General features: G+C 46.3%; 1 protein-coding gene across 1 annotated transcript in view; it reads right to left on the bottom strand.

Moving 5' to 3' along the window:
• Positions 1-22,039, bottom strand: part of TMEM132D (transmembrane protein 132D) — a 529,280-nt gene that overhangs the window by 146,242 nt on the left and 360,999 nt on the right. The window contains exon 4 of the mRNA XM_074356215.1: positions 174-357. Coding sequence (XP_074212316.1) covers positions 174-357 — 184 coding nt within the window. The remainder of the gene's footprint in view (positions 1-173; positions 358-22,039) is intronic.

Raw genomic sequence — 22,039 nt, 5'->3', positions numbered from 1 at the left:
ATTCTAAAGATACTATCCAGAAAATAATTTTTGAGAATTGGCGATTTGCGGTCGACTTCGTGGTTCGGTTCCTCCCCTCCCCGCCCCGCCTCCGGTTCTGGGCTCACTGACACTCCCCGACAGCGTCTTTCCCCGCGGTCTGCGTTAAGAGCCCAAGGCAGGGCCATTCTTACCATGGCCAGCGGGACGATGCCGATCAAGTCCTTCTGGCTCACGTAGATCTTGGACACCCCCAGGTCGGATGTGGTGCCTCCTGGGTAGTCGACCTGCCACGTGATGAGCTGCGTGGCCGGCAGGTCACTGGGCTCTTCGATTTCCACGTCGATCTGCATGACTTCGTAGGAGGCGCCGTCCACACTAGAGGGAGGAGAAAACAACTTTGAGGACTGGGGTGGGCGTGCTCGGCGGGCAACTATTTCACACGTGAGTTCATAGCATCCCTGCGAAGGGCTTGGCAGAGATAGGATTCCCCAGGGTCCACCGGCAGGTGATGAGATAAAGAAGTTGTGATGAAGATATATATGTGTTGATATATGCACGCACAATGGGTTATTACTCAGCCATAAAAGCAAAAAAATAATGCCATCTGCAGCAACATGGATGGATCTGGAGATGGTCATACTAAGTGAAGTCAGCCAGGCAGAGAAAGACAAATATTATATGATATCACTTATATGTGGAATCAAAAAAAATGACACAAATGAACTTATTTACAAAACAGGAACAGACTCACAGACGTAGAAGACAAACTTATGATTATCAGAGGGAACGGGGAGGGGGAGGGATAAATTAGGAGTTTGGGATTAACAGACACAAACTACTACATATAAATAGGAAAACCACCAGGTCCTACTGTACAGCACAGGGAACTATATTCAGTATCTTATAATTACCTACAATGGAAAAGAATCTGGAAAAGAATGTGTATGTGTGTGTATAACTGAAACTCTTTGCTGTACACCTGAAACTAACACAACATTGTAAATCAACTCTACTTCAATTAAAAAAAAGAGGAAAAAAACAGAAAGAAATGTGATCCTCAGAAGGACAAACTGCCTTTAACAAGATCCATGGCCTTGGCCTGGCCTCGGTCGCCATCACTCCAGCTTCGCAGCTCTGCTCTGTGTGAGCTGCTCGGAGTCCCCAGGACAGGTGTGTGTGGGTAACTGCGGGAAATGGTGATTGAATTTCCCACATGCTTTCTTCCCCGTGCCCCATCTGAGAGGACAGGATTCTTTCCCTCTCTCCCCGAAACCTCTGAGCTGCCTAGATTGGATTTCCCAAAGCTGCAGTCCACTCAAGCCCGGGGCACAGAATTTTAAGGGCGTCTGAGGGTGATCTGGCTTTGCTATCCAGCGGGGCTGAGACAGAATTGCAGAGAATCAGAGGTGAGGCGTGAACAGGAGGGCGGGGCCAAGGGATCCAGACGGATGAGCCGGGAGAAGCAGCCAGATGTTACTTGGAAATAGGAGTGATTATGACAAGGATTCGTTTTTAGACATTCTAGGTTTTCCACAAACACGTATCTGGCAATGAATCCCAGTTGGACGATCAGGACGATTTTTACAATTATTTTGGTTCATTTCATTCACTGGCTATCTCTTCTGCCTCTTTAGAGTCAGCTTTTCTAAATCACTGGCTCTACTAAGTGACAGGTGAAAAGCAGGGCAGGTGTGGTACCAGCCACTCCCTGAGGGAAGAGGAGCACAGGTGACAACGAACCCAGGAGGCAGCGAGGACAGACGCTTTTGAACCCTTCGTGACCAAAGCAACTTCCCCCATCAGATCTGCCTGTAGAGGTGCTGAATTTCACATACTTGCAAAATGATCACTGACTCCGACCTTTAGGACGACGAGGCTTGGCCTTTTGTAAAAGGCAAAGCTCTGAAGCATCTTTATCACGCCATCAAGGCACGCAGATTTATCAGGAAGAAGCTCAGAGATGAATGGCAGGGGCTCCAGGGAGCTGCCTCCTTAAAGGGAGGGATGGGATGGAGTACCAGGATATTGGGGGGGCCAGAATAAAAGGAGGGAGGGAGGGGAAGGCCGAGAAGACAAGGAGGGGGAACTCCAGGGGGAGGAGGAACAGAGACAGGACATCAGAAGACCTGCGACGAGAGCCCAGTTGCAGAGGTTAGCTTTCGTCTGAAGCAGCGATCTCGCAGCCGGAACAGGAGGAGCGACCCTGGGCTGTGAGCAGTGATTAGAGAAAAATGGCCCCTGGTTTTTAAATCCTGCAAGATTTACTCTCAGCTTCTGAAAGAAGGATGCTTAACTCTCGGAGAAACAGTGGCTGTGATAAGAATTAGACACAAACTGCGTCAGCCGTTGGGGATTTATCCCCTCTCCAGCTTGCTTTTCTTAAGACGTACGCTGCCGTCTGTCTGGAACGTCTGACGAGGGTTCTGCAAGGACAGGAAACTTGAGATCAGGGTGCCGGAAGGCATTTGTGCGTTTTGTATCTGGAAATCCCACGAATGTTGGTCTGACTTCCCCATTCATGAAATGGGACCATCCTTCTTTTGGGATTTGCCATCTCTGGTCACAGGGCAAAGAGAGATCCACAGAACAGAATCAGCGAAAGTTGGATTGTTGAGTGCAGGAGCTGGGCTCTACCACTGAGGCGCATGGGAACTCGTACGCAGTGACGCCTGCACACAGTCATGTGACCTTTCCCCACTCTCTGCCCCTCGAGGTGCCAGAACCTCGAGGAAGCTGAGCGACCTTGGCCTCCATCGGAATGCGGGACTGTTCTTACCTGCACATTTGTCTTATGGAGTTCACTTTACCAACAATACATTATAAACTTCATGTATTCAAATCCTTCCCATTCTCCAAGACCTGTCTACAACACCAGCAACAATTTTTATTTTTTAATTTTTTATCTTTTTTGAAAAAAAATTTTTTTGAGGTTACAATTTTTAAAAAATTTTATTGAAGTGTAGTTGATTTACAATGTTAGTTTCAGGTGTACAGCAAAGTGATTCAGTTATACACATACATACGTACACACATATATATATATATTTTTTTTTTTTCTTTTCAGATTCTTTTCCATTATAGGTTGTTACAAAGGATTGAATATAGTTCCCTGTGCTCTACAGTAGGTCCTTGTTATTTACCTATTTTATATATAGTAGTGTGTGTCTGTTAATTCGTAACCCTTAATTTATCCCTCCCCACACTTTCCCCTTTGGTAACAATAGTTTGTTTTCTATGTCCATGAGTCTGTTCTTGGTTTGTAAACAGAATTTGTATCATTTTTTTAAGATTTCACATATAAGTGATATCATATGCTATTTGTCTTTTTCTGTCTGATTTACTTCACTTAGTATGATCATCTCTAGGTCCATTTATGTTGCTGCAAATGGCATTATTTTATTCTTTATTATGGCTGAGTAGTATTCCACTGTATAAATGTACCACATCTTCTTTATCCAGTCATCTGTGGATGGACACTTAGGTTGCTTCCCTGTCTTGGCTGTTGTAAATAGCGCTGCAGTGAACATTGCGGTGCACATGTCTTTTTCAATTACAGTTTTCTCCAGATACCTGCCCAGGAGTGGGATTGCTGGATTGCAGAGTAAATCTATTTTTAGCTTTCTAAGGACCCCCCATACTGTCCTCCATAGTGGATCAATCATTTTTAAAGTGCTCTATGTACTTCATCTAATTTTACTCCTTCAGGAAACTTGCCTGGCTGTCCTACCAAGTCTGGTTTTCCCTTTTTTCCCTTAGGTCCCTTGCCTGGCCAAGATGTAAAGGAAACGCAGTCTGTTTTGAGCTAGCTTTCTTCTTTTGAGGTGCTGATGAAAACACCCTAAGTTAGGAATTCTTAACCTGGGGGCCACAGCAAACATTAGGAAGATCGTGTGTCCTGAAATTGTGTTTTTCTTGACTGAGTCCGTAGCTTGCCTGGGCTTATCAATATTTCTGATGCAGCAGGGTGTGCCCCAGCTTCCTGACAATTTCCTCTGTAAATTCTGCACATGGTGATCTAGCTTTAGAATATCTCATCATATGTGTCTTGGCAAATCAGTGGAAATTTGAATTTTAATTCCTTTTTTGTAAATATTTAGCACTCGAGAGCTTCCAGAACTCCTGCATATTTGGCAATATTTATCCCTTCTTCCTGTTTAGCTGTAAAGCCAAGGACTGTACCTTTGCAGTTTGAGTGTTGGGGTGTTAGACTGAAAAGCGTAGCCATGCTTGTCCTGTTCCAAGTGTGTCTGGTGCAGAGGATAACGCCTGGTAGTCATCAGAAGGAAGCTGCTACGTTATAGGAGATAAATACAGAGGCACAGGTAGAAGTATGTAAAATACGTCTGCGTATTTTATAGGCAGGGGTTCTCCACTGCCGCCAAGGCATTGGAATTGCCTGGGAGAACTTTACAAATAAACTGAAGTCCAGGCACCACCCACTTCACATTTCTGATGGTTCTTGAGTGGGCCAGGCACTGATTTTCTTTCTTTCTTTCCCTCTTTCCTCCTTCCCTTCCTTCTTTCTCCCCTTCCTTCCTACCTTTCTTTCTTTCTGCCTTCCTTCCTTCCTTTCTCTCTCTCTCATCTAATCTCTGTCCTTCCTTCCTTCCTTCCTTTCCTTCCTTCCTTCTTCCTGCCTTCCTTCCTTCCTTTCTCTCTCTCTCTCATCTAATCTCCCTCCCTCCCTCCTTCCTTCCATCTTCCTTTCTTTTTCATCCAGGTGACTCTACCATGCCAGCAGGATCGTGAACAGCTGCATTAGAGGTTTATAAAGTTTAATAATGTAGACACCTGTGCTCTTGGAAGTATTCTGTATGTAATGGTATTAGACATAGAATGTACTAAGTTAGTGGATTTGGGAAATAAGATCAGTAGAATCTGGGAGGACACAGATGCACCAAGAAGAAGAATTTTCGACGTCCATGAGTACAAGAGTGAGGGAGGACAGGGACAGTGTTCCAGCCAAGGGGGCCTGGGGGTCTGCATAAGCATAAAGTGTTCAGATGCCGCTTCTGGTGGCCTTAGACACACAGCCCCGCCCACCCAGCCTCCCCTCCTCCCCTCGTAGGCGAGTCAAATAATGAGCCATACGGACGGACAACACTTGATGTGTGAGTTCCACGTCAAGTCTGTTGAGTCCGGGCAGGGTTTGCGTGGGACACAGTGCGGTCCCCCAGGGAGAGGCCCAGTGCTGGGTCACACTTACAGACCCAGGAGCTGCCTGCGGTTTTAGTGTCTCCCGCTGGTGTGGCCGCTACCAGCGTAGGTGAGACAAGGAGCCTTCTTCCTGCCCTGTCTGGCTTGCAGCTGTCCTCCGCATGGAAGACGAGCAAAACGCAAGCAGAGGAGGGGACGCAGCCTCTCACGGGCACCTCGAATCCTTACTGACTGGCTCCACACATGTGAGTCTGGAGACATCTTCCAGTGGTCCGTCCTCTTTCACGGAGGAGATGAATAACACCTCCTGGATTCAAACAGGTCGTCTCATTTCCCAATAAGCTTCTCCTTTGTGCTCTGGGTTCAAAATGCAGGCCTTTCAGATGAGCAACAAAGACATACTGTGCAGCACAGGGAATTACACCCATTATGTTCTAATAACATTAACGGTATCCATCTGCAAAAATACCGAGTCGCTACGCTCTGCACCTGAGACTAACACAATACTGTAAATCAACCATACCTTAATTTTAAAAACATCTAAGCTTTTTTTCAGTGGGAAGAGCTTCCTTCAAACAAAGACACAACTGCTCGTGACACAGCCAGAGGCCTCCCCAAATGTGGGGGAAGTGAGACGGCTGTTCAGGAAACGAGCTGTGGGTCAGGCCAGCAGAGGCACAGGCAGGGAGCACACCCTCCAGGGCCGTGGCTCGGACACCCAGGACAGAGGACCGGACTTGAGGCTTTGCAGGGCCACCTCATGCCTCTTTTTCCAAAGTGACAGAACAATTAAACTTCACTAAGTACTTTTAATGTGCCAAGCGCTGTTTTAAAGCCTTGTTTTGTCTTACGCCGTCCTCACGGTCTTCCTATAAATAATAGTTACTTCCTACCAGTTTTGTAGACGAGGGTGACACATTTGTGCAGGGCCACCCAGCTTCTGAGTGAAGGAGACAGGAGATCTGCCTGCAGGATGCCCACTCTTGGTCACTGGGTTCTATGCCCCCACCTCTTTTTCCAGGGCAAGGACGGGCATGCTGACTAGCAATGAAGATCACTAAGGCGACTTCTCATCCCCCACTAGAGACACAGGTCAGTACGTTACACAGGGCTTACTCAAGACCCCGAAACTGGATGCTTCCAACGAAAGCTGCACAAGCAAAGCTGGGACATTTCTGTAATGAGATGCCTTGAGGTTAGCTTGCCTTTAGGCTGTTCTGCCAACTCTTTAAGTTCCATGATGTGTCTCTAAATCAAAGTGGAGATGTGGAAACTAGAGCATTCGATACAGAAGCCTACCATCCCGTCGGACCATATAGACACTGACCTGCTGGCATCAGAACAATTTGGAGCTAAGTATTTCAGAGGTAAGTCCATGCATCTTAAAGCTACCTGTATTTTTTTTTTTTCCTTCAGATTAGAAAACCAGCATATTATGGTAGGTCCTTAAAAAGCATGCCAATGATCAGACTACATTCTGCAACCACCCACGTGGGCAACTGGCTTCCACTGTGAGAGTGAGTGTCGTGGAGAAGCTGGCAGGGTGGGTGGGGGAAAGCAGAGAGTGAAATTCCATTTCCAACTTAGATTTTTCCAGATGGTACTCTAAAAGATAATTGGGTAGAATTTCTGGAAACAGAAGTCAAGCCAGAGCAAGAGCGAATTCAGCATCAGAATGACCTTGCCCTTAGACAGTAGCGTGAGATGTGTTCCAAGAAACTGAGGACACTTTCTAGAGGTCATGTGATGAGAGAGGGCCACGTGTTACTGGGTGGCAAATTATGGTGGGTGGTGTCAGTGTTCCACCCAGGCCTCCTCATATCCCTCTAGCATTTCCACATGCCTTACCTCTGGCTTCTAAGTGCTTTTTTCTCTTTTTAATTTTAATTTTAAAAATCCTGTATACAATTTTTAAAGGTTACTTTCCATTTACAATTATTACAAATATCAGCTATATTCCCAGCGTTCTACAATTCAACCGTGAGCCTGTCTTACCCCCAGTAGTTTGTACCTCCCACATCCCCACCCCTATATTGCGGCTCACCCCTGCTCTCTCCCTGCGGGTCACCACTAGTCTGGTCTCTATGTCTGTGAGTCTGCTGCTTCCTTGTTATATTCACTAGTTTGTCGTATTTTTCAGATTCCACATATAAGTGGTATCATACAGTATTTGTCTTTCTCTGTCTGACTTACATCACTTAGCATAATATCCTCTGAGTGCTTCCACGTGGTTGCAAATGGCAAAATGTTCATTCCTTTTGATGGCTGAGTAGTATTCCATTGTGTGTATATATACCACATCTGATTTTCTTATTCATCTGTGGATGGACACTTAGGTTGCTTCCATGTCTTGGCTGCGTAAATAGTGCTGTGATGAACACTGGGGTTCGTGCATCTTTTCAAATTAGTGTTTTCATTTTCCTTGGATATACACCCAGGAGTGGGGCTGCTGGCTTATGAGGTAGTTCTATTTTTAGTTTTCTGAGATGCCGCCATACTGTTTTCCATAGTGGCTGTGCTGATTTAAGTTCCCACCAGCAGTGTTCAAGGGTTCCCTTTTCACCGCATCTAAGTGCTCTTGCTTTTGGCATTATCTACCCGTGACCTTCCTTGGATGGCTCTTCTGGAGTTTCTGAAGCCTCCTTGCCCACAAGTGCAAAAACCTGCACATGCCTCAGAGTTTACTTCCCCCAGAGGCGGCCCTGGGCAGAGTCTGATGGTGGCGAAGGGGAAAACCCAGACCCCTTGCTTCAGTGGGGCCAGTCAAGGGCGCTGCTCATGCTCCAGAGTCTCCCCAGGGGACCAGGCTGAACCACCCTGCACGTGCCTTCTGAAACGGCACCGCTGCTTGGGTTCTTCCTTCCCGCGTTTACTCTCCCTGATCTCTAACTGGTTTCCTGGGGGACTCTCCCTTCATAAATCACTTGCACACAGATTCCTGTCTCAGGATCTGCTTCTTGGGAAATGGAAGGAATTTTTAAAGTCAGGCGGACACCCAAAACAATTGACAAACGCTATGTGGAAGATGCTGGCAATGGAAGAGAAATGAGGAATGAGCGACGGGGTGGAGGGGCCATTATCCCCGGTACTAAGCATTTCCAGCTCTGCTGGGAGGAATCCTCCTGACCAAGCCAGTATTTGTCTGTGATGGTGTTTTGGGAATTTGCATCAGACCCAGACACAGGCTACCAGATTCTCCCAAATGGAAGAGCCATGTCCTCCTTTCCTCCCTTCCCTCACGTCTCATTTTCAAGATTAAAATAAAGATATTACTCAAACAAATTGTTCCTTCTCAGACATTATCACAGTCTTCAAGGTTCCTACTATTGACATATATTTTCTAACTTTCTTCATTAGCATTTGCAGAATAAAAGCCTTTCCTTATGGAGTAAAATATACATGACCCCTTTAACCTATGTACTTTACAGTGAGATTTCTGTCACCAAAAATTTGTCTTCTCCCGTCCTCTGGTCCCCACCTCGCCATACGCTGAGGTTTGGTAACCAGTTATTCCAGAGAAGCAAAATGGAGAGGTTGCAGCTTGACCCGAGTCACACCTTATTTCTGCCTTTTATTTCTGTGCCTCATCACTGTCCACCCCAATATGTACGTCATTCATTCATTTATCCAAATGATGTTTCTGGAATTCTTGTTGTTTACTGAGTACTCTTCTGGGTGATGGGGATGCAACTATGAAGGTTAGTTTAAAAAGATGGAGATCCAGTGGTGCCCCAGAGCGAGCTGATTCTGAGCATCTCATTTCACCTCCACAAGCAGGGACATCCTTTTGGTAACTTGACATTGACATGGGTGGGAATATTTACACCACGGAAACTGGCAACTGCCGTAACTCAAGGTTCCCGCCGAACTCCCTGAGAGCAGACGACTGAAGACCCTTGCTCTTCTAGAGCGTATGGTCTGGTGGGGAAGACAGACACTAAATAAATGAGTAATCACCTCAGCTAATGTAAAGTGGTGACTGTAAAACGAGGTGAGAAGCAGAGGTAGCAGGTGAGGTGAGAACTGTGGTCGAGCACAGGGCGGTAAGGCTAAGTTTCCGGGGGCAGCAAGGCTCAGGCTGTGGTCTCTATACGGGACGGATAGGAATTCAAAGGGTTCCAGGCAGAAGGAATTGTATGTGCAAATGCCCTGTGCTTGGAGAGAGTGGGACGGGTTAAAGAAAATAAGAGAAACCAGTGTGGCTGGAACACCCAGAGGGCCTGGAATGGAGGGACGAGCTGCAGCAGCTGAACGGTGGGTGCACAGTCCTTGTAGCCACATTCAGAGCTGGCTTTTTCAGAATCAGCAAACCACGGTCAGTGGGTCGAACCTGGCCACGGCTTGTCGAATCACAGATCATAGGCTAAAAGCAGCTTTCACATTTTTTTAAAACGTTCTTAAAAAAGGAAAAAGAGGGGGAGATGAGCTAAGATGGCAGAGTAGAGAGACTCACAGCTTGCTCTCTCCCACTAATACACCAAGAATTACATCTACAAGCCCATCGAATCGCACAGTGTCTCTTGCTTCAAAATACAGGAGGATTCTCACAAAATCCAGCAAGAAAAAAAAAAAAAAAGAAAGAAAAAGATAAAAGGAAAAATTGGTGCAGGACTGGTCCTGCAGGGAGGGAGCTGCATAGGAAGAAAGGTACCCTCACCCTGGGATGCCCTCTCTCCAGCTGGAAAGTCAGTGGGGACAGAAGTGGAGCTTCCGAGGAGGCTCGGAGGAGAACGTGGCACCTGCTTGGCAGGCAGAACTGAGGGAAACTGACACAGAGGGTCCCCGCGATCCCCAGCCCTAGACGTGAGCCAGCAGGGAAAAGACGGGACTGGCTGCTGATCAATAAACAAGTTTATACTGTAGAGCACAGGAAACTATATTCAATATCTTGTAATAACTTATAGTGAAAAAGAATATGAAAACAAATATATGTATGTTCATGTATGACTGGGGCACTGTGCTGTGCCCCAGAAATTGACACAACCTTGTAAACTGACTAGACTTCAATTAAAACATATATATTAGCAGGAAAAAAAAAAAAAAGAATATGCAGGCTACACAGCATATGGCCCACAAAGCCAAAAATATTTACTACCTCACCCTTCACAGGAAAAGTTTGCAAATCTCTGCTCTTATCATAAGAGAAATGGGAAATTACTAAACCTCTAAAAATAATAAACTCACGTCCATTTCAATAAGCAAATGTTTGGAAATACCATCACCAGAAGGCATTGTGAGGCGGTCAAATAAAATCTGCAACTGGGAGAAGAATTCATAGACCAGACTGACTTGTATAAGGTAATAAAAAGTTACAGAATGATCGTGATTGAACTAGCAATAATAGGTCAAGCCAAATTACAGATTGTCGCAACGGGGAAAAAAATGAAGAAAGAGTGATAGTCCTTCAGGTGAGTTATGAGTCTTGCAAAAATGTCAGCAGAACATTAGAATTTCAAATGGAGTGAGGGGCATTCTTCATTGTGTGGAAACATCTGTCATCTTAGGCCCTGCCCTACAGGTGCCGACAGCAGGCCCCAACTATTATGACAGCCAGACCACGCCCGGCTATCTGCAAAGGGAACCTCAGACCTGCTGCGTATCTCGGCTCCTTGGTCTCATTTATCTGCCCTGCCGGGCCCGTCTCTGAACCAGGTGAGGTTCAGAACTGGTCACTTCCTTCCTTTCCTTCCACCGCACATCCTGTTTTCAGCCCCGAGATCCTCTAAAAGCGTGAGTGTAGGGTCACTGGGGGTGAAGGTGGGGATCCCTGCGGGACCCTCTGCAGGGAGGAGCGGCCAGACCATGAGTACTTGCTCTTTTCCCAGTGGGGAGGTGGGACAGGCCCCCCTGAAACTTGTGGCCACACCCACCCTCCATCTGACCACTCAGTTAAGGTTCCTGAGTGGTTCTGCAGTGGAAACACTGAAGGAGGGCTCTCTCGATCAGTCCACGGATGAGTGGGGGGTCGGTAAGGGCTGCGTTTAGGAAGTCAGCCCAAGAAGGGGTGAGGTCTCCCCTGGAAGCACGGCCGCCACCTGCTCGGCTGAGCAATTCCTGACCCTCCCCTGGACGTCTCCCACTGCGCAGTGTGCCTTTTGCCTTTCCTTTCTGATGACAAAGGTGGCTCTTAGAGCTTACATTTCAGCATATAGTTCCTTCCTGGAAAGGCCCACTGCTGGGGTCTGCAGTAGAGGAGCCTAGGGCTCAGTCAGCCAGCCCATGAATGGGTTTGTTCTTGTCTAGAAACACAAATGGAGTTTCCTGTATTCAGGGCATCCTGGGGGCCACCAGGGCACTGCCACCTGCAAAAGCAGCCGTACACATCTGAATGCGAGTCCATCAAATCATCTGCAGCAAAGGGTGAAGGGCTTGAAAACATCCCTATGGCTGCAGCACTGAGAACGGATCAGAGGTGGACCAGAGCAGATGTGGGTGGCCCAGGCAGAAATTCTAAAGAAATAAGGCTGTAGGAGAGACACGCCTGAGCCTGGGTGGACGGCGGGGCAATTTGTAGGAATTTGCAGGACTGACGGTGTCTATAGATGAGCTTCTGTTTTGAATTCTTTAAGCTCCTGTTGGTAGAGTCACCATCTTCCGGTGCCATGACTATCTCCACCGGTTATCACCGAATTTGCAGGGACACAGACACATCGCAACGGTATTCGGTGCTCCTGATAGCCGCGAGGACACTGAAGCACGTAGACCAGCCTTCCCTGCAGCAAGGAAGGGCAAATGAAGAGGCAGAAAGCAGGGAGGATACCTGACGAATTTCAAGGGCTCCTTGTGTCTGAACAAGGGTTATGTGACGTGCCCTTGACAGAAACTTAGACCTCACCCAACTCTCACCTCACTCAGCATCTGCGCCCTAAACGTCCGTCATACAGGTCACTGCTGATTGCTGTTTGCATACGGAACACAGTAGAGTGCAAATACCACGCAAACCTACTGCAAAGACATATTCCTAATCTTTTAAAAGATGTCGTATTTAATAAAATCCACCAACGAAGTCTCAGAGAGAATTGCTTGAGTCCTTTGATTCACACACAGAACGACTGCCAAACGAGGACACGGCAGAGTTAAACACACCAGTGTCTGAAGAAGAGAAAATCAACAAGGTTGATGGCAATTTAGGAACTTTGAAAACACAGGATGTGGCTGACAAAAGCACAAGATAAGCCTCTGAGAAAAGTTGATGAAGACCTAGATTGCTTTTTCAAAATTGATCAAAACTGAAAGAGTTTTTTTTCCTCCTAAAAGATTACCTCTCCTACCCAATCAATGCTGATTTCAGTCTTCATCTGTGACTAAGGCCGTAATTCTTTTTTTTCCTTTTTTCTATTTTTAGCTTTTTTTTAATTGAAGTACGGTCAATTGACAATGCTGTGTTAGTTTCTGGTGTACAGCACGGTGATTCAGTTATGCTATATACATACGTATTCCTTTCATATTCCTTTTCACTCTAGGCTATTACAAGATATTGAAAGCCGTCATTCTAACTATAACTTTTGCTTATTTAAGGCGAAATAACTGGGTCCTCTCTGTCTTAAGTTTCACTTATAAATAGTAATTTCCTAATCAAACCTCATTTTAAACTACTTTTATTGTGGCATTTTAGCCTCTATTTTACAGAGATTGACTTTAAATGATTTTTTTTAAAGAGTGTATTACCCTCAGCTGAAGAGGGCTTCCAACATTCACAGTAAGAGAGACACGGGGCTGAAGTGGGAGGGATGGAGAAGCCACGAAAGGTCTTCCCTCAGTAACAGGGAAGAAAGGCAAAATTCTATTTAAAAGTGAAATCAGAGGGGAGGGTAGAGCTCAGGGGTAGGGCACATGCTTAGCATATGTACGAGGTCCTGGGTTCAATCCCCAGTCTCTCCATTAAAATAAATAAATTAATTGACAAATAAACCTAATTACCTCCTCCTCCCCAAAATTAAAAATTAAAATAAAATAAAAGTGAAATGCTCTTGGAGTGATCCAGGAGTTGCCCCCTCCCACTCGGCCCCCAATCAGAAAGTGTTTTCCACATGTGAGCTGGAACTTCTGCCAAAGAAAAATAAAGCTAATTCTTTCATCTCCACGTCATGACATTTTTCTTATTCACTTGGAGACAGAGAGATATTTTATTTTATATGTTTCTTTTTGTTGGGAGGTTTTTTTTTTTAACTTAAAGAAAAATACAATTCGTATGCCACAGACACATCAGCATCCGTGCCAGGGCTACAGACTGTCTGAGATCACACTTGTCTGCCCAACCAGGTAACGGGGATATCGTAAACCCTTCCTGCCCAGTGTCTCCGATGAAATCCTAGATGCTCCTTGGGCAGAACACACAAAATCAGAATGCGGTGGAACTGGCAAAGGCGGTGAGCCAACCGGTGGTGTACAATTAGCCCCTGAGCATCCGAGTCTCTCCTCTTCGGGGATTGGGAAGAGAGTCTGTCTTTGAAGTACCAGCTCCGCATGCAGGTGCCTTTTCCCCTTCCAGCTTGAGTGGATAATTGTACATGACATAGCATTTCTGCCTAGACTTACTCTCCATCACTTTTAATTAGAAATATTTCCTCTGCTCCGTCTGGGTACTCCGTGCTTCTCCCACCAAACCCTCCACTTCTATGTATTTATTTTTTAAGAGAGAACACATTGAGAGGGACCTCTCTATTAAGACTCCATCTCTATTAAGACATCCAAACCCGTTCTGCTCGCCACAGGACAGGCCAGTAAACCGGGAGACGAGGTGTTGGGGCAAGGAATAGAGACTTTATTTGGAAAGCTGGCCAACCGAGAGAATGGCAGACTCATGTCTTGGAGAACCATCCTCCCCCCAGTCAGAATATAGGCTCCTTTTATACAAAAAAACAAGGGAGGGGGTGTGGTTGGTTGTTGCAAACTTCTCGGTGCAGGAATGTTTTGTTCTGCAGCTGTCCCCGTGGGCCAGCTCCTGGTGCTCCTGCAAAACCTCCAACAAAGAAAACTGTTGTTCTCTGTTCTGCAACTTGTCATCTTTGCGTGGGTGCAGAGCTAGCAAGACTAAGCCTGGGAACAGGGCACAGGGTTAAAGCCAAAGGAGCAGATCGAATATGGAGTCAGATTGGTTCTTTTCTATTACAAGCTGGCTATGTCAGCAGAAGGAAGACAGTTTGGAAGGAAATTCTTCGTGTCTTGACAAGGGTTTTTAGTACCTGGTCTTAGAGGAAGCACTATAGCTCACTGGAACGGCCAAAGGACTGTCTCCATCAGGAAAGTGAGGTTGCATCCTTGAACGTCCACCCCTGACCGCTAAATTGCACGCAAAACCTTAAGCACAAAACTCTAACACCGTCAGCGTGATGTTGCAATAAACGGCGTGCAAAGATGAATTTTCTTTATCTAGCTGTGGTCTCTTGAAGCATGCAGCTGGGGTAGAAATAAAGAGTCTACGCTCATGAGAAAATGCAAACAGGACAGTGCCGATCGGGATCAGGGCTAACTCTCCCAGCGGTCTTCTCAACTCCCGTCTGACGTGACAAATGGGAGCGCTGCGAGGCTCAGACGTTTCATCCTTTTGCAATAAAAAAATAATTCAAATATGTATCTAGTTAATTCCTGTTTCTTTAGGCTTAGCCGTTAAACTCCCCCGTGAACAAGCCACACCACGTCCCCTGATGGATACATAATTGTGCTCCGGTCCTCAAGTGCTCCAGGTCTGAGGTTGAAGAATTAATTTGCTGGTTGAGGTTAATAGAATGTCAATGAATTTCTTGGTATAAGTGTCAATACATTCAGTTAAGCTTCATGATTTAAATATAATTAAAGATAAACTTTAAGTCAATGCTGCCTTTCTGCTTTCGGGCCTGATGGGTGATTTGCTGAAATCTCACAGAGCTGCTGGGGAGGAGAATGTCATCAAGAAGCTTGTTTTTCTCATAGAAGCACCTAGGTGTGTTTGTCACCAGTTCCGTGTGAGGAATAGAACTCACTGCACATTATTTTATCTAAGGCTTCAAACACCCACCTATTAGCCTTAACGGTTCGCGTCACTCCCGGAGAGATTTTACAGCCTGGAAGTTTATCTGGCCATTGCGAACACTCTCTAGAAGACAGAGCAGCTACGGGCAGTGAAATGCAGTGGTTCAGAGAAGGAACCTGGGAGTGAATTTCACCCGGAATAGGTTCCTGGTTATATTACTAGTTATGTTGCCTACTATTTCATTAAGCCTCAGCTTTCTCAACTGTGAAGCAATCAGTCATCACAACTATCTCTGCACAGAGGGTCCCGTTTAATCAGCATCCCCAGGGCTAGGTCTGCCTCATACACCAGTGCAGGTTCTGCATTGCCCAACTTAACGATATGCCCCTAGAATTGTTCAGTGCACCACCTGTGCACCGTACTCACAGGGCTGACCACTATGCAGAGAGATAGATGCAACTATTGATAAATTACCTATTTACACATCTGTTTCTCTTAGCAGAGAGTGAATGTTTTGAGGACGGGAAGTAGTCCTTCCCCTTCCTCTCTTTTCCTTCCCTCATTCCATCTTTTTTCCCTCCTTCCCTCCCTTTCAACCCTTCCTTTCTTTTACTCAAACCTTACAGACCCCCATGCATTCTAGATTCTCAGCAGATGAGTATTCAATAATGCAGTGGTTCAATAGCTGTGTGAACAATGCTGGCTTTGCTCAAAATCCGTTCTCCCCTCCCTCTTTGTCAGCAGAACCCAATGTGTTCAAGTTGGAAATACCTGTCCCCGCCCCACCCCAGCCACATGAAATAACTGACTGGGAATTAGGTCATACGTGTATTTCTGACCAATGAGACGTAAGCAGAAATCTATTTTGTGGAGCTTCCAGGAAACAGGTTCCCGCCCTCTACCCTGACAGCAAGGTGCAGTTTCAGAGGGCATATGCTTTTTACCCTCCCTCCTTTCTCTTTCCTGCCTGGAACACTGATGTGATGTCTGGAGGTGCAGCTGCCATCTTGTGATGGTGAGTCATAGCAGGAAGACAGAAGAAGGAGATGCCATTGTATCATTTAGCCATTATACCAGCCATGGGATACCTCCTGACATCTTTTCATCGTTTGGGATACACAAACCCCAACGTCTTAAAGGGAATTACATTTGGGCTTTGGTTACATGCAGCTGAATGCCATCTTGGCAGTACAGAGAGGGTGTACAATTCTTGCTGTGTGTATCTGTGGTGTCTGTGTGCTGGGATACAGAAAACAAAGCCAGGAAAAGGAACGTTCGCTTTTCTGGGCAGAATGTGACAAACTGAGTGCTGATTGCCCGTCTCCTTAATCAATGACCCTTCTTTAAAAATTCTAACTTGATAAAAATTATCTGTTCCTCAGGCTGTCTTTTTCCCCCCCAATTCAGATGTCAGTCCTGCTGTATTAGCAGTTCTCTATCTGCGTCTCGTCAGGTGAACTAGGCAGGAAAAAGTTTCTGCTAGAATGCTTGAAAACACAATCACAAGATTATACCTCCATTGTCTAAGTGCTCCCAGCCAGGTAGCTGGATCTGATCCGCCGGAGTCAACACCCCTCTATCATTCATTCTTTAAATGCCCCGCTTAGCGGTTGAGAGGCAACTTGGGGCAGCTCTAAACAGTTGGGGCCCAATCTGCCAGAAGGCTAATTTGCAAAGATCACTGCCTGATGAACGCGATGGGAGATGTGACAACTGGATTTGCCTGCAGCAATGAGAATAGCCAAAGGCATGATCAGTCTCAAGTGACAAACAGGGAAGGGGAGGGGACAAGTTTCACGGAAGAAGAGATCAGAGCCAGGTGAGCTCAAGCAATTTCAGCACGCTTGTGAGCGCTCTTTATCTGTGACATGTGTAAGGGTAAAGCATTGGGAAGGAAATCTACGATTTCAAACACTGCAAAGACCCAGCGGGTCACACAGGGAGGGGCACAGCCGAAGGAAAACAGCAGTCGGGGGGACAGTCACCAATCGGAGAACTTTCTGGAAAGAAGTGCAGTCTTGGCAGGTCTTCTGATTTTTAAAAGATAAAAATCTATAGTCTATTTTTTAAAATGGAAAGCTCCTGGTAGTTAAATATTTACAACTAGTTCAAAATTTCTTAAAACCGCCATGCAGGCCAAACAAGCATGTCAGGCCAGGTTGAGCGCAAACGGCTTGAAATCCTCTTCGAGGAAACTTACAGACTGGACTTTCCATTCTTTGCTGCCATGCAGCTGGGAGCAGGATCAAGGTTTCTGGAGAAGGGACCTGAGCTTGGCATCCACGGTTTCTGAGCAGGGCTGCCTGTATGCTTCTGAAGGGGATTTAGTTTGCTGCCCCTTCGAGGGGCATGAAGTTGGGGTTCCGAGACCTTTGCACGCAGAGCGACTTAATTCATCAGCCTGAACCACGAGGGGCTTCTGTTAGGTCCTAGTCTTAGTATATAGAGTGTGTTCTCTTCCCTCCAGGTTTAGTGAGTTCACTTTTCTTTGTAAAGATTTCACAAAATAAAATGGCACTGACCATCTGAACTTTCATAAGGATAATTTTGATGATGATGGTGGTGGTGATAATGGTGATGGTGTTGATGGTGACAATGGTGGTGATGATGGTGATTATGATGGTGGTGATGGTGGTGATGAACGTTATGGTGGTGATGATGGTGATGGTGTTGATGGTGACAATGGTGCTGATGGTGATTCTGCTGGTGGTGATGGTGACAATGGTGGTGGTGGTGATGATAGTAGGCACTGATTAGAAAGAAAAGTACTGAAGTCTTTCATATCTATACTTATCTGCTAAACATACCTCAATGTGGTGGGGATATCAAAAGACATTTAACAGCCCATCCACCCCCACATTTCCTCGCCACATCATGGTCATGAGCGGTTGGGCCAACATACGCTCTGCAGCCCGGGTCCTGACAAACCTACATGTTTGCCACGGTGGCAGTTAACGTACGGGCCATATTCACGGGTCAGGTCAGTCCGAGCACGTAATACAATGGATCCCTCAGTGTCCACAAGGTAGAAGGGGCTGCTGGAGTCAGTCCCCGGCTGGGCTTGGGAGCAGGCAAGGTTTGCTATTGGCTGCTGCCATTGGATGGATGTCAGAGGCAGAAGTGAAGACGGTAGAGCATGGAGAAAAGGGCACATTGGTGCACATGCCCAGTATTCCCTGCCAACTGAGAGCCAGTGTGGTCCGCTGAGTAACGCCCCCCACGGACATCCGCCTCCCCGTCCGCAGAGCCTGCAAGGGCTGCCTTCTATGGCAAAAAGGACTTGGCGGCTGTGACGAAGTTAAGGCTCTTGAGATGAAGACATTGTCCTGGATTCTCTGGCTGGGCCCTAAATGTCATTACAAGCGTCCTCATAAGAGGGAGATGAGAGAAGGCCATGTGACAACGACCAACAGAAACGAGACAGGCAGGCTTTGAAGGACGGTGGCAACCCCAGGAACACAGATGGCCTCCAGACGCTGGAAAAGACAAGGAAACAGATTCTCCATGAGACCCACCGGAAGGGCCTCGCGCTGCCCGCACCCCGGTGAAACTGATCTCAGACTTCTGGCTTCCAGAACAGGGAGAGAATAAAGCCACACATCTGTGGTAACTGGTTACAGAGGCCGTGGGAAAGAAATACAGCCAGGGCCCCCTGCTTGTTGGAAAGGCCAGTCCACTAAGGAAACATGCTATTTCAAATATCTAGAAGTTCGGATGCCAAGTGCTGTGGGCTGAATGTCTGTGTCCTTCCCAGCCGCCTATCAGGATGCATATGTTAAAACCTAACCCTGTTCGTTCGTTTGTTTGTTTGTTTGTTTGGGGGGGGGAGGTAATTAGGTTTACTTACGTATTTTTTTAGAGGAGGCACTGGGGATCGAACCCAGGACCTCATACATGCCACGCATGCCCTCCACTGCTTGAGCCTCCAAAACCTAACCCTTCAAGTGACGGTGTTAGGAGGTGGGAACGTCGGGAGGTGGTTGGGTCATGAGGTGGAGCCCCCATGAAAGGGATCAGCGCCCTTATGAAGAAAGAGTGCTCTGGGCCCCTCCCAGGAGGCGAGGGCACAGCGGGGGGGCCTTCATGAGCCAAGAAGAGGGTCCTCACCAGACCCTGAAGATCCTGGCGCCTTGATCTGGGACTTCCTATCTTCTCAACTGTGAGAAATGAATGTTTGTTGTTTAAGCCGCCCTGCTCACGGCATTTTCTTATTGCAGCCTGAGCGGACTAGGACACCAAGTGTTTTTGTTTTTTAATGTAGATACGTGCATCTGAATGCTAAGTGTCTGAAACAGGCATTGTGGAAAGTGACTTCACGCCATCGCTTATGTGAACAAATCCTTCCAGCCTAATGTATTACTCCTTCACCGCCCCACCTTTCAAGCCCCATTCCAATAATAATTCTATTTAAGGGACAAAAGTTTGGGCCACATAAAAAGAGAGAAACAGAGTGGAATCTCACTCTGAGCATCATAAATTTGGTTTTTTTTTTTAAACAAAGCAGCGGGTAGGAAGCTCCCTGGCAGGTAAACAATCACTTCCTCGTTCCTACTGGTGACACCTGGGTCACATTTACGTTAACTGTAGAAGGCAAAGATTCAGTTCATCCTTAAGGAGTTTAAAGTATAAAATGAAGCGAGAACACCCGAGGATTAAGGACTAAGGTAACATTTTTGAAAACTTAACCGGTTATTTCCCTGATTTTTCCCTTTTCTTCCTTTCACTCCATTCAGGCTGAGAAGCTACTTGGTGCTTTTGGGAAACAAGAAAAAATTGAAGTATACTTCCTGGCTTTTACCTTCCAAAAGCCTGGGGTCTTAGGGAAATAAAAATAATAATAATAAATCAATAAAAGAAAGAAATGAAAATCTCAAAGAATAAAAAAGGATGTGTAAGAAGGCATTTCCCCTACTCCCCAGAGAATTGTCCAGCATGCTTTCTGAGTTCAACACACATTTTGGCAAGGGGAACACGGTCCTGTCCAGAGCAGATGCCTCGGGCTGGGAGGGGAAGGGGATCCAGAGACGGAAGGAAGAGGTGGTCTCTAGGTGGGAAGTGAGGACCAGGGCTGAGGAGAACAGAGCCATGGAACAGACTCTCAGCCTGGTTTCAAGAAAGCCAGGGCATCACCTGGACCCAAGAGCTGTGCTGGGCATTTTCAGGTTGCCCGTGAGCCTTTCCTTTTGGAGACCTGGGGAGTGACAGCAAGAGCAACATGAATTTTTGTCCCAAGACTGCTTCATGTAGTTTGTAAACAGCCCGTTGACCCATCAATATTGCCAGAAGCCTCAGAGAGGGAGGACAGAGCTGGTGGGAGAGCAGTGGATGGGGCGGATGCTTCTAAAGCTCTACTTGGGTGGGGCTTCAGACCATCCCTTGGGGAGCCACTAAAATGTACCCCAGCTCCAGGAAATAGCACAACAACCCCTACTTGGCACTCTCCCTACCTGGGGAGACCCACCCCACCCCAGCCTCTTAAACTAGCCATGCCCTTGCACAGCCAACCGGAGGAATTCTCAGAGTGACATAAATGTTGGCCACAGCCCAGTGCCCAGGGAGCCTGGGTGGGCTGCGGCTCCCTGATCGCTCATCTCTTCTGCCACAACAGATTCAACAGTCATTTGCAAAGGAGATGATAAATCCACACCCAATCTATTATGCTCCGCCTTATAATAATTTGATAAATTATTCAGTACCGCAGTCAGTAAACACAGAGCAATTTACAAAGAGCCCAATCACGAGAGGTTATGATTCAGGCAAAGCACCTGCAGTTGTGTCTACACCGCAGATTCAAAATCGGTGTCATTCTGAAACAGAAGGTCATGGCGCTGGCTGCATGCTGGGGACCACCTGCATTGCCAGGTAAGATGGATGCTGAGAGTCCACCTCCCACAGTTTGGTTTAGTTTGTCTGGTGTGTGCACAGGGCATGGATTTTAAAACACTTCCTTGCATGATTCAGGTATAAAGCCATGACTGAGAACCACCATGTTTGTGTGCAAGGAAATTAAACTTTGGGGATGGTTAACCCTATCAGATTTGGGGACAAAGTCTGGAGATGGGACCATTTAAATCAATGTCCTCAACCTGGGCAGCATATTAGAATCACCTGGATCAGTCCAACCTCTGCTGCATTGGAGGTCAATGACTTCCTCCTCTACTTAAGATGTGTATCTGCCCCCTAGCCTCCCCAGTAAAATTTCTGCACCCAACTCTTCCCCTTGGAGTCCATGTCTAGGGAACCCAATCTAAGAGAAGAGCTCTGAAAATACATCATGGAAGGAAGTGGTATTAGGTATCTCCTCACACCTGTCAGAATGGCCATCATTCACAAGTCCATGAATGACAAATGCTGGAGAGGCTGTGAAGAAAAGGGAACCCTCCTGCACTGCTGGTGGGAATGCAGTTTGGTGCAGCCACTGTGGAAAACAGTACGGAAGTGCCTTAAAAGGCTAAAAATAGACTTGCCATATGATCCAGCAATCCCACTCCTGGGCATATATCCAGAGGGAACTTTAATTCAAAAAGATACATGCACCCCAATGTTCACAGCAGCACTATTTACAATAGCCAAGACGTGGAACCAACCTAAATGTCCACTGACAGATGACTGGTTAAAGAAGTTGTGGTATATTTATACAACAGAATACTACTAAGCCATAAAAAATAAAATAATGCCATTTGCAACAACATGGATGGCCCTAGAAATCATCCTTCTAAGTGAAGTAAGCCAGAAAGAGAAAGAAAAATACTGTATCACTCATATGTGAAATCTAAAAAGAAAAAAGGACACTATGAACTCATCTACAAAACAGAAACAGACTTGCGGACATAGTAAACAATCTTATGGTTACTGGGGAGAGGGGGTGAGAAGGGATAAATGTGGGAGTTTGAGATTTACAAATGCTAGCTACTATATATAAAAACAGATTTTAAATGAAGTTTCTGC

This window comes from Camelus bactrianus, chromosome 32 (assembly GCF_048773025.1).
Source record: "Camelus bactrianus isolate YW-2024 breed Bactrian camel chromosome 32, ASM4877302v1, whole genome shotgun sequence".
NCBI classification, from domain to species: domain Eukaryota; kingdom Metazoa; phylum Chordata; class Mammalia; order Artiodactyla; family Camelidae; genus Camelus; species Camelus bactrianus.
Note: the sequence above shows the minus strand (reverse complement) of the source record. Positions and strands in the feature narration are given on the sequence as shown.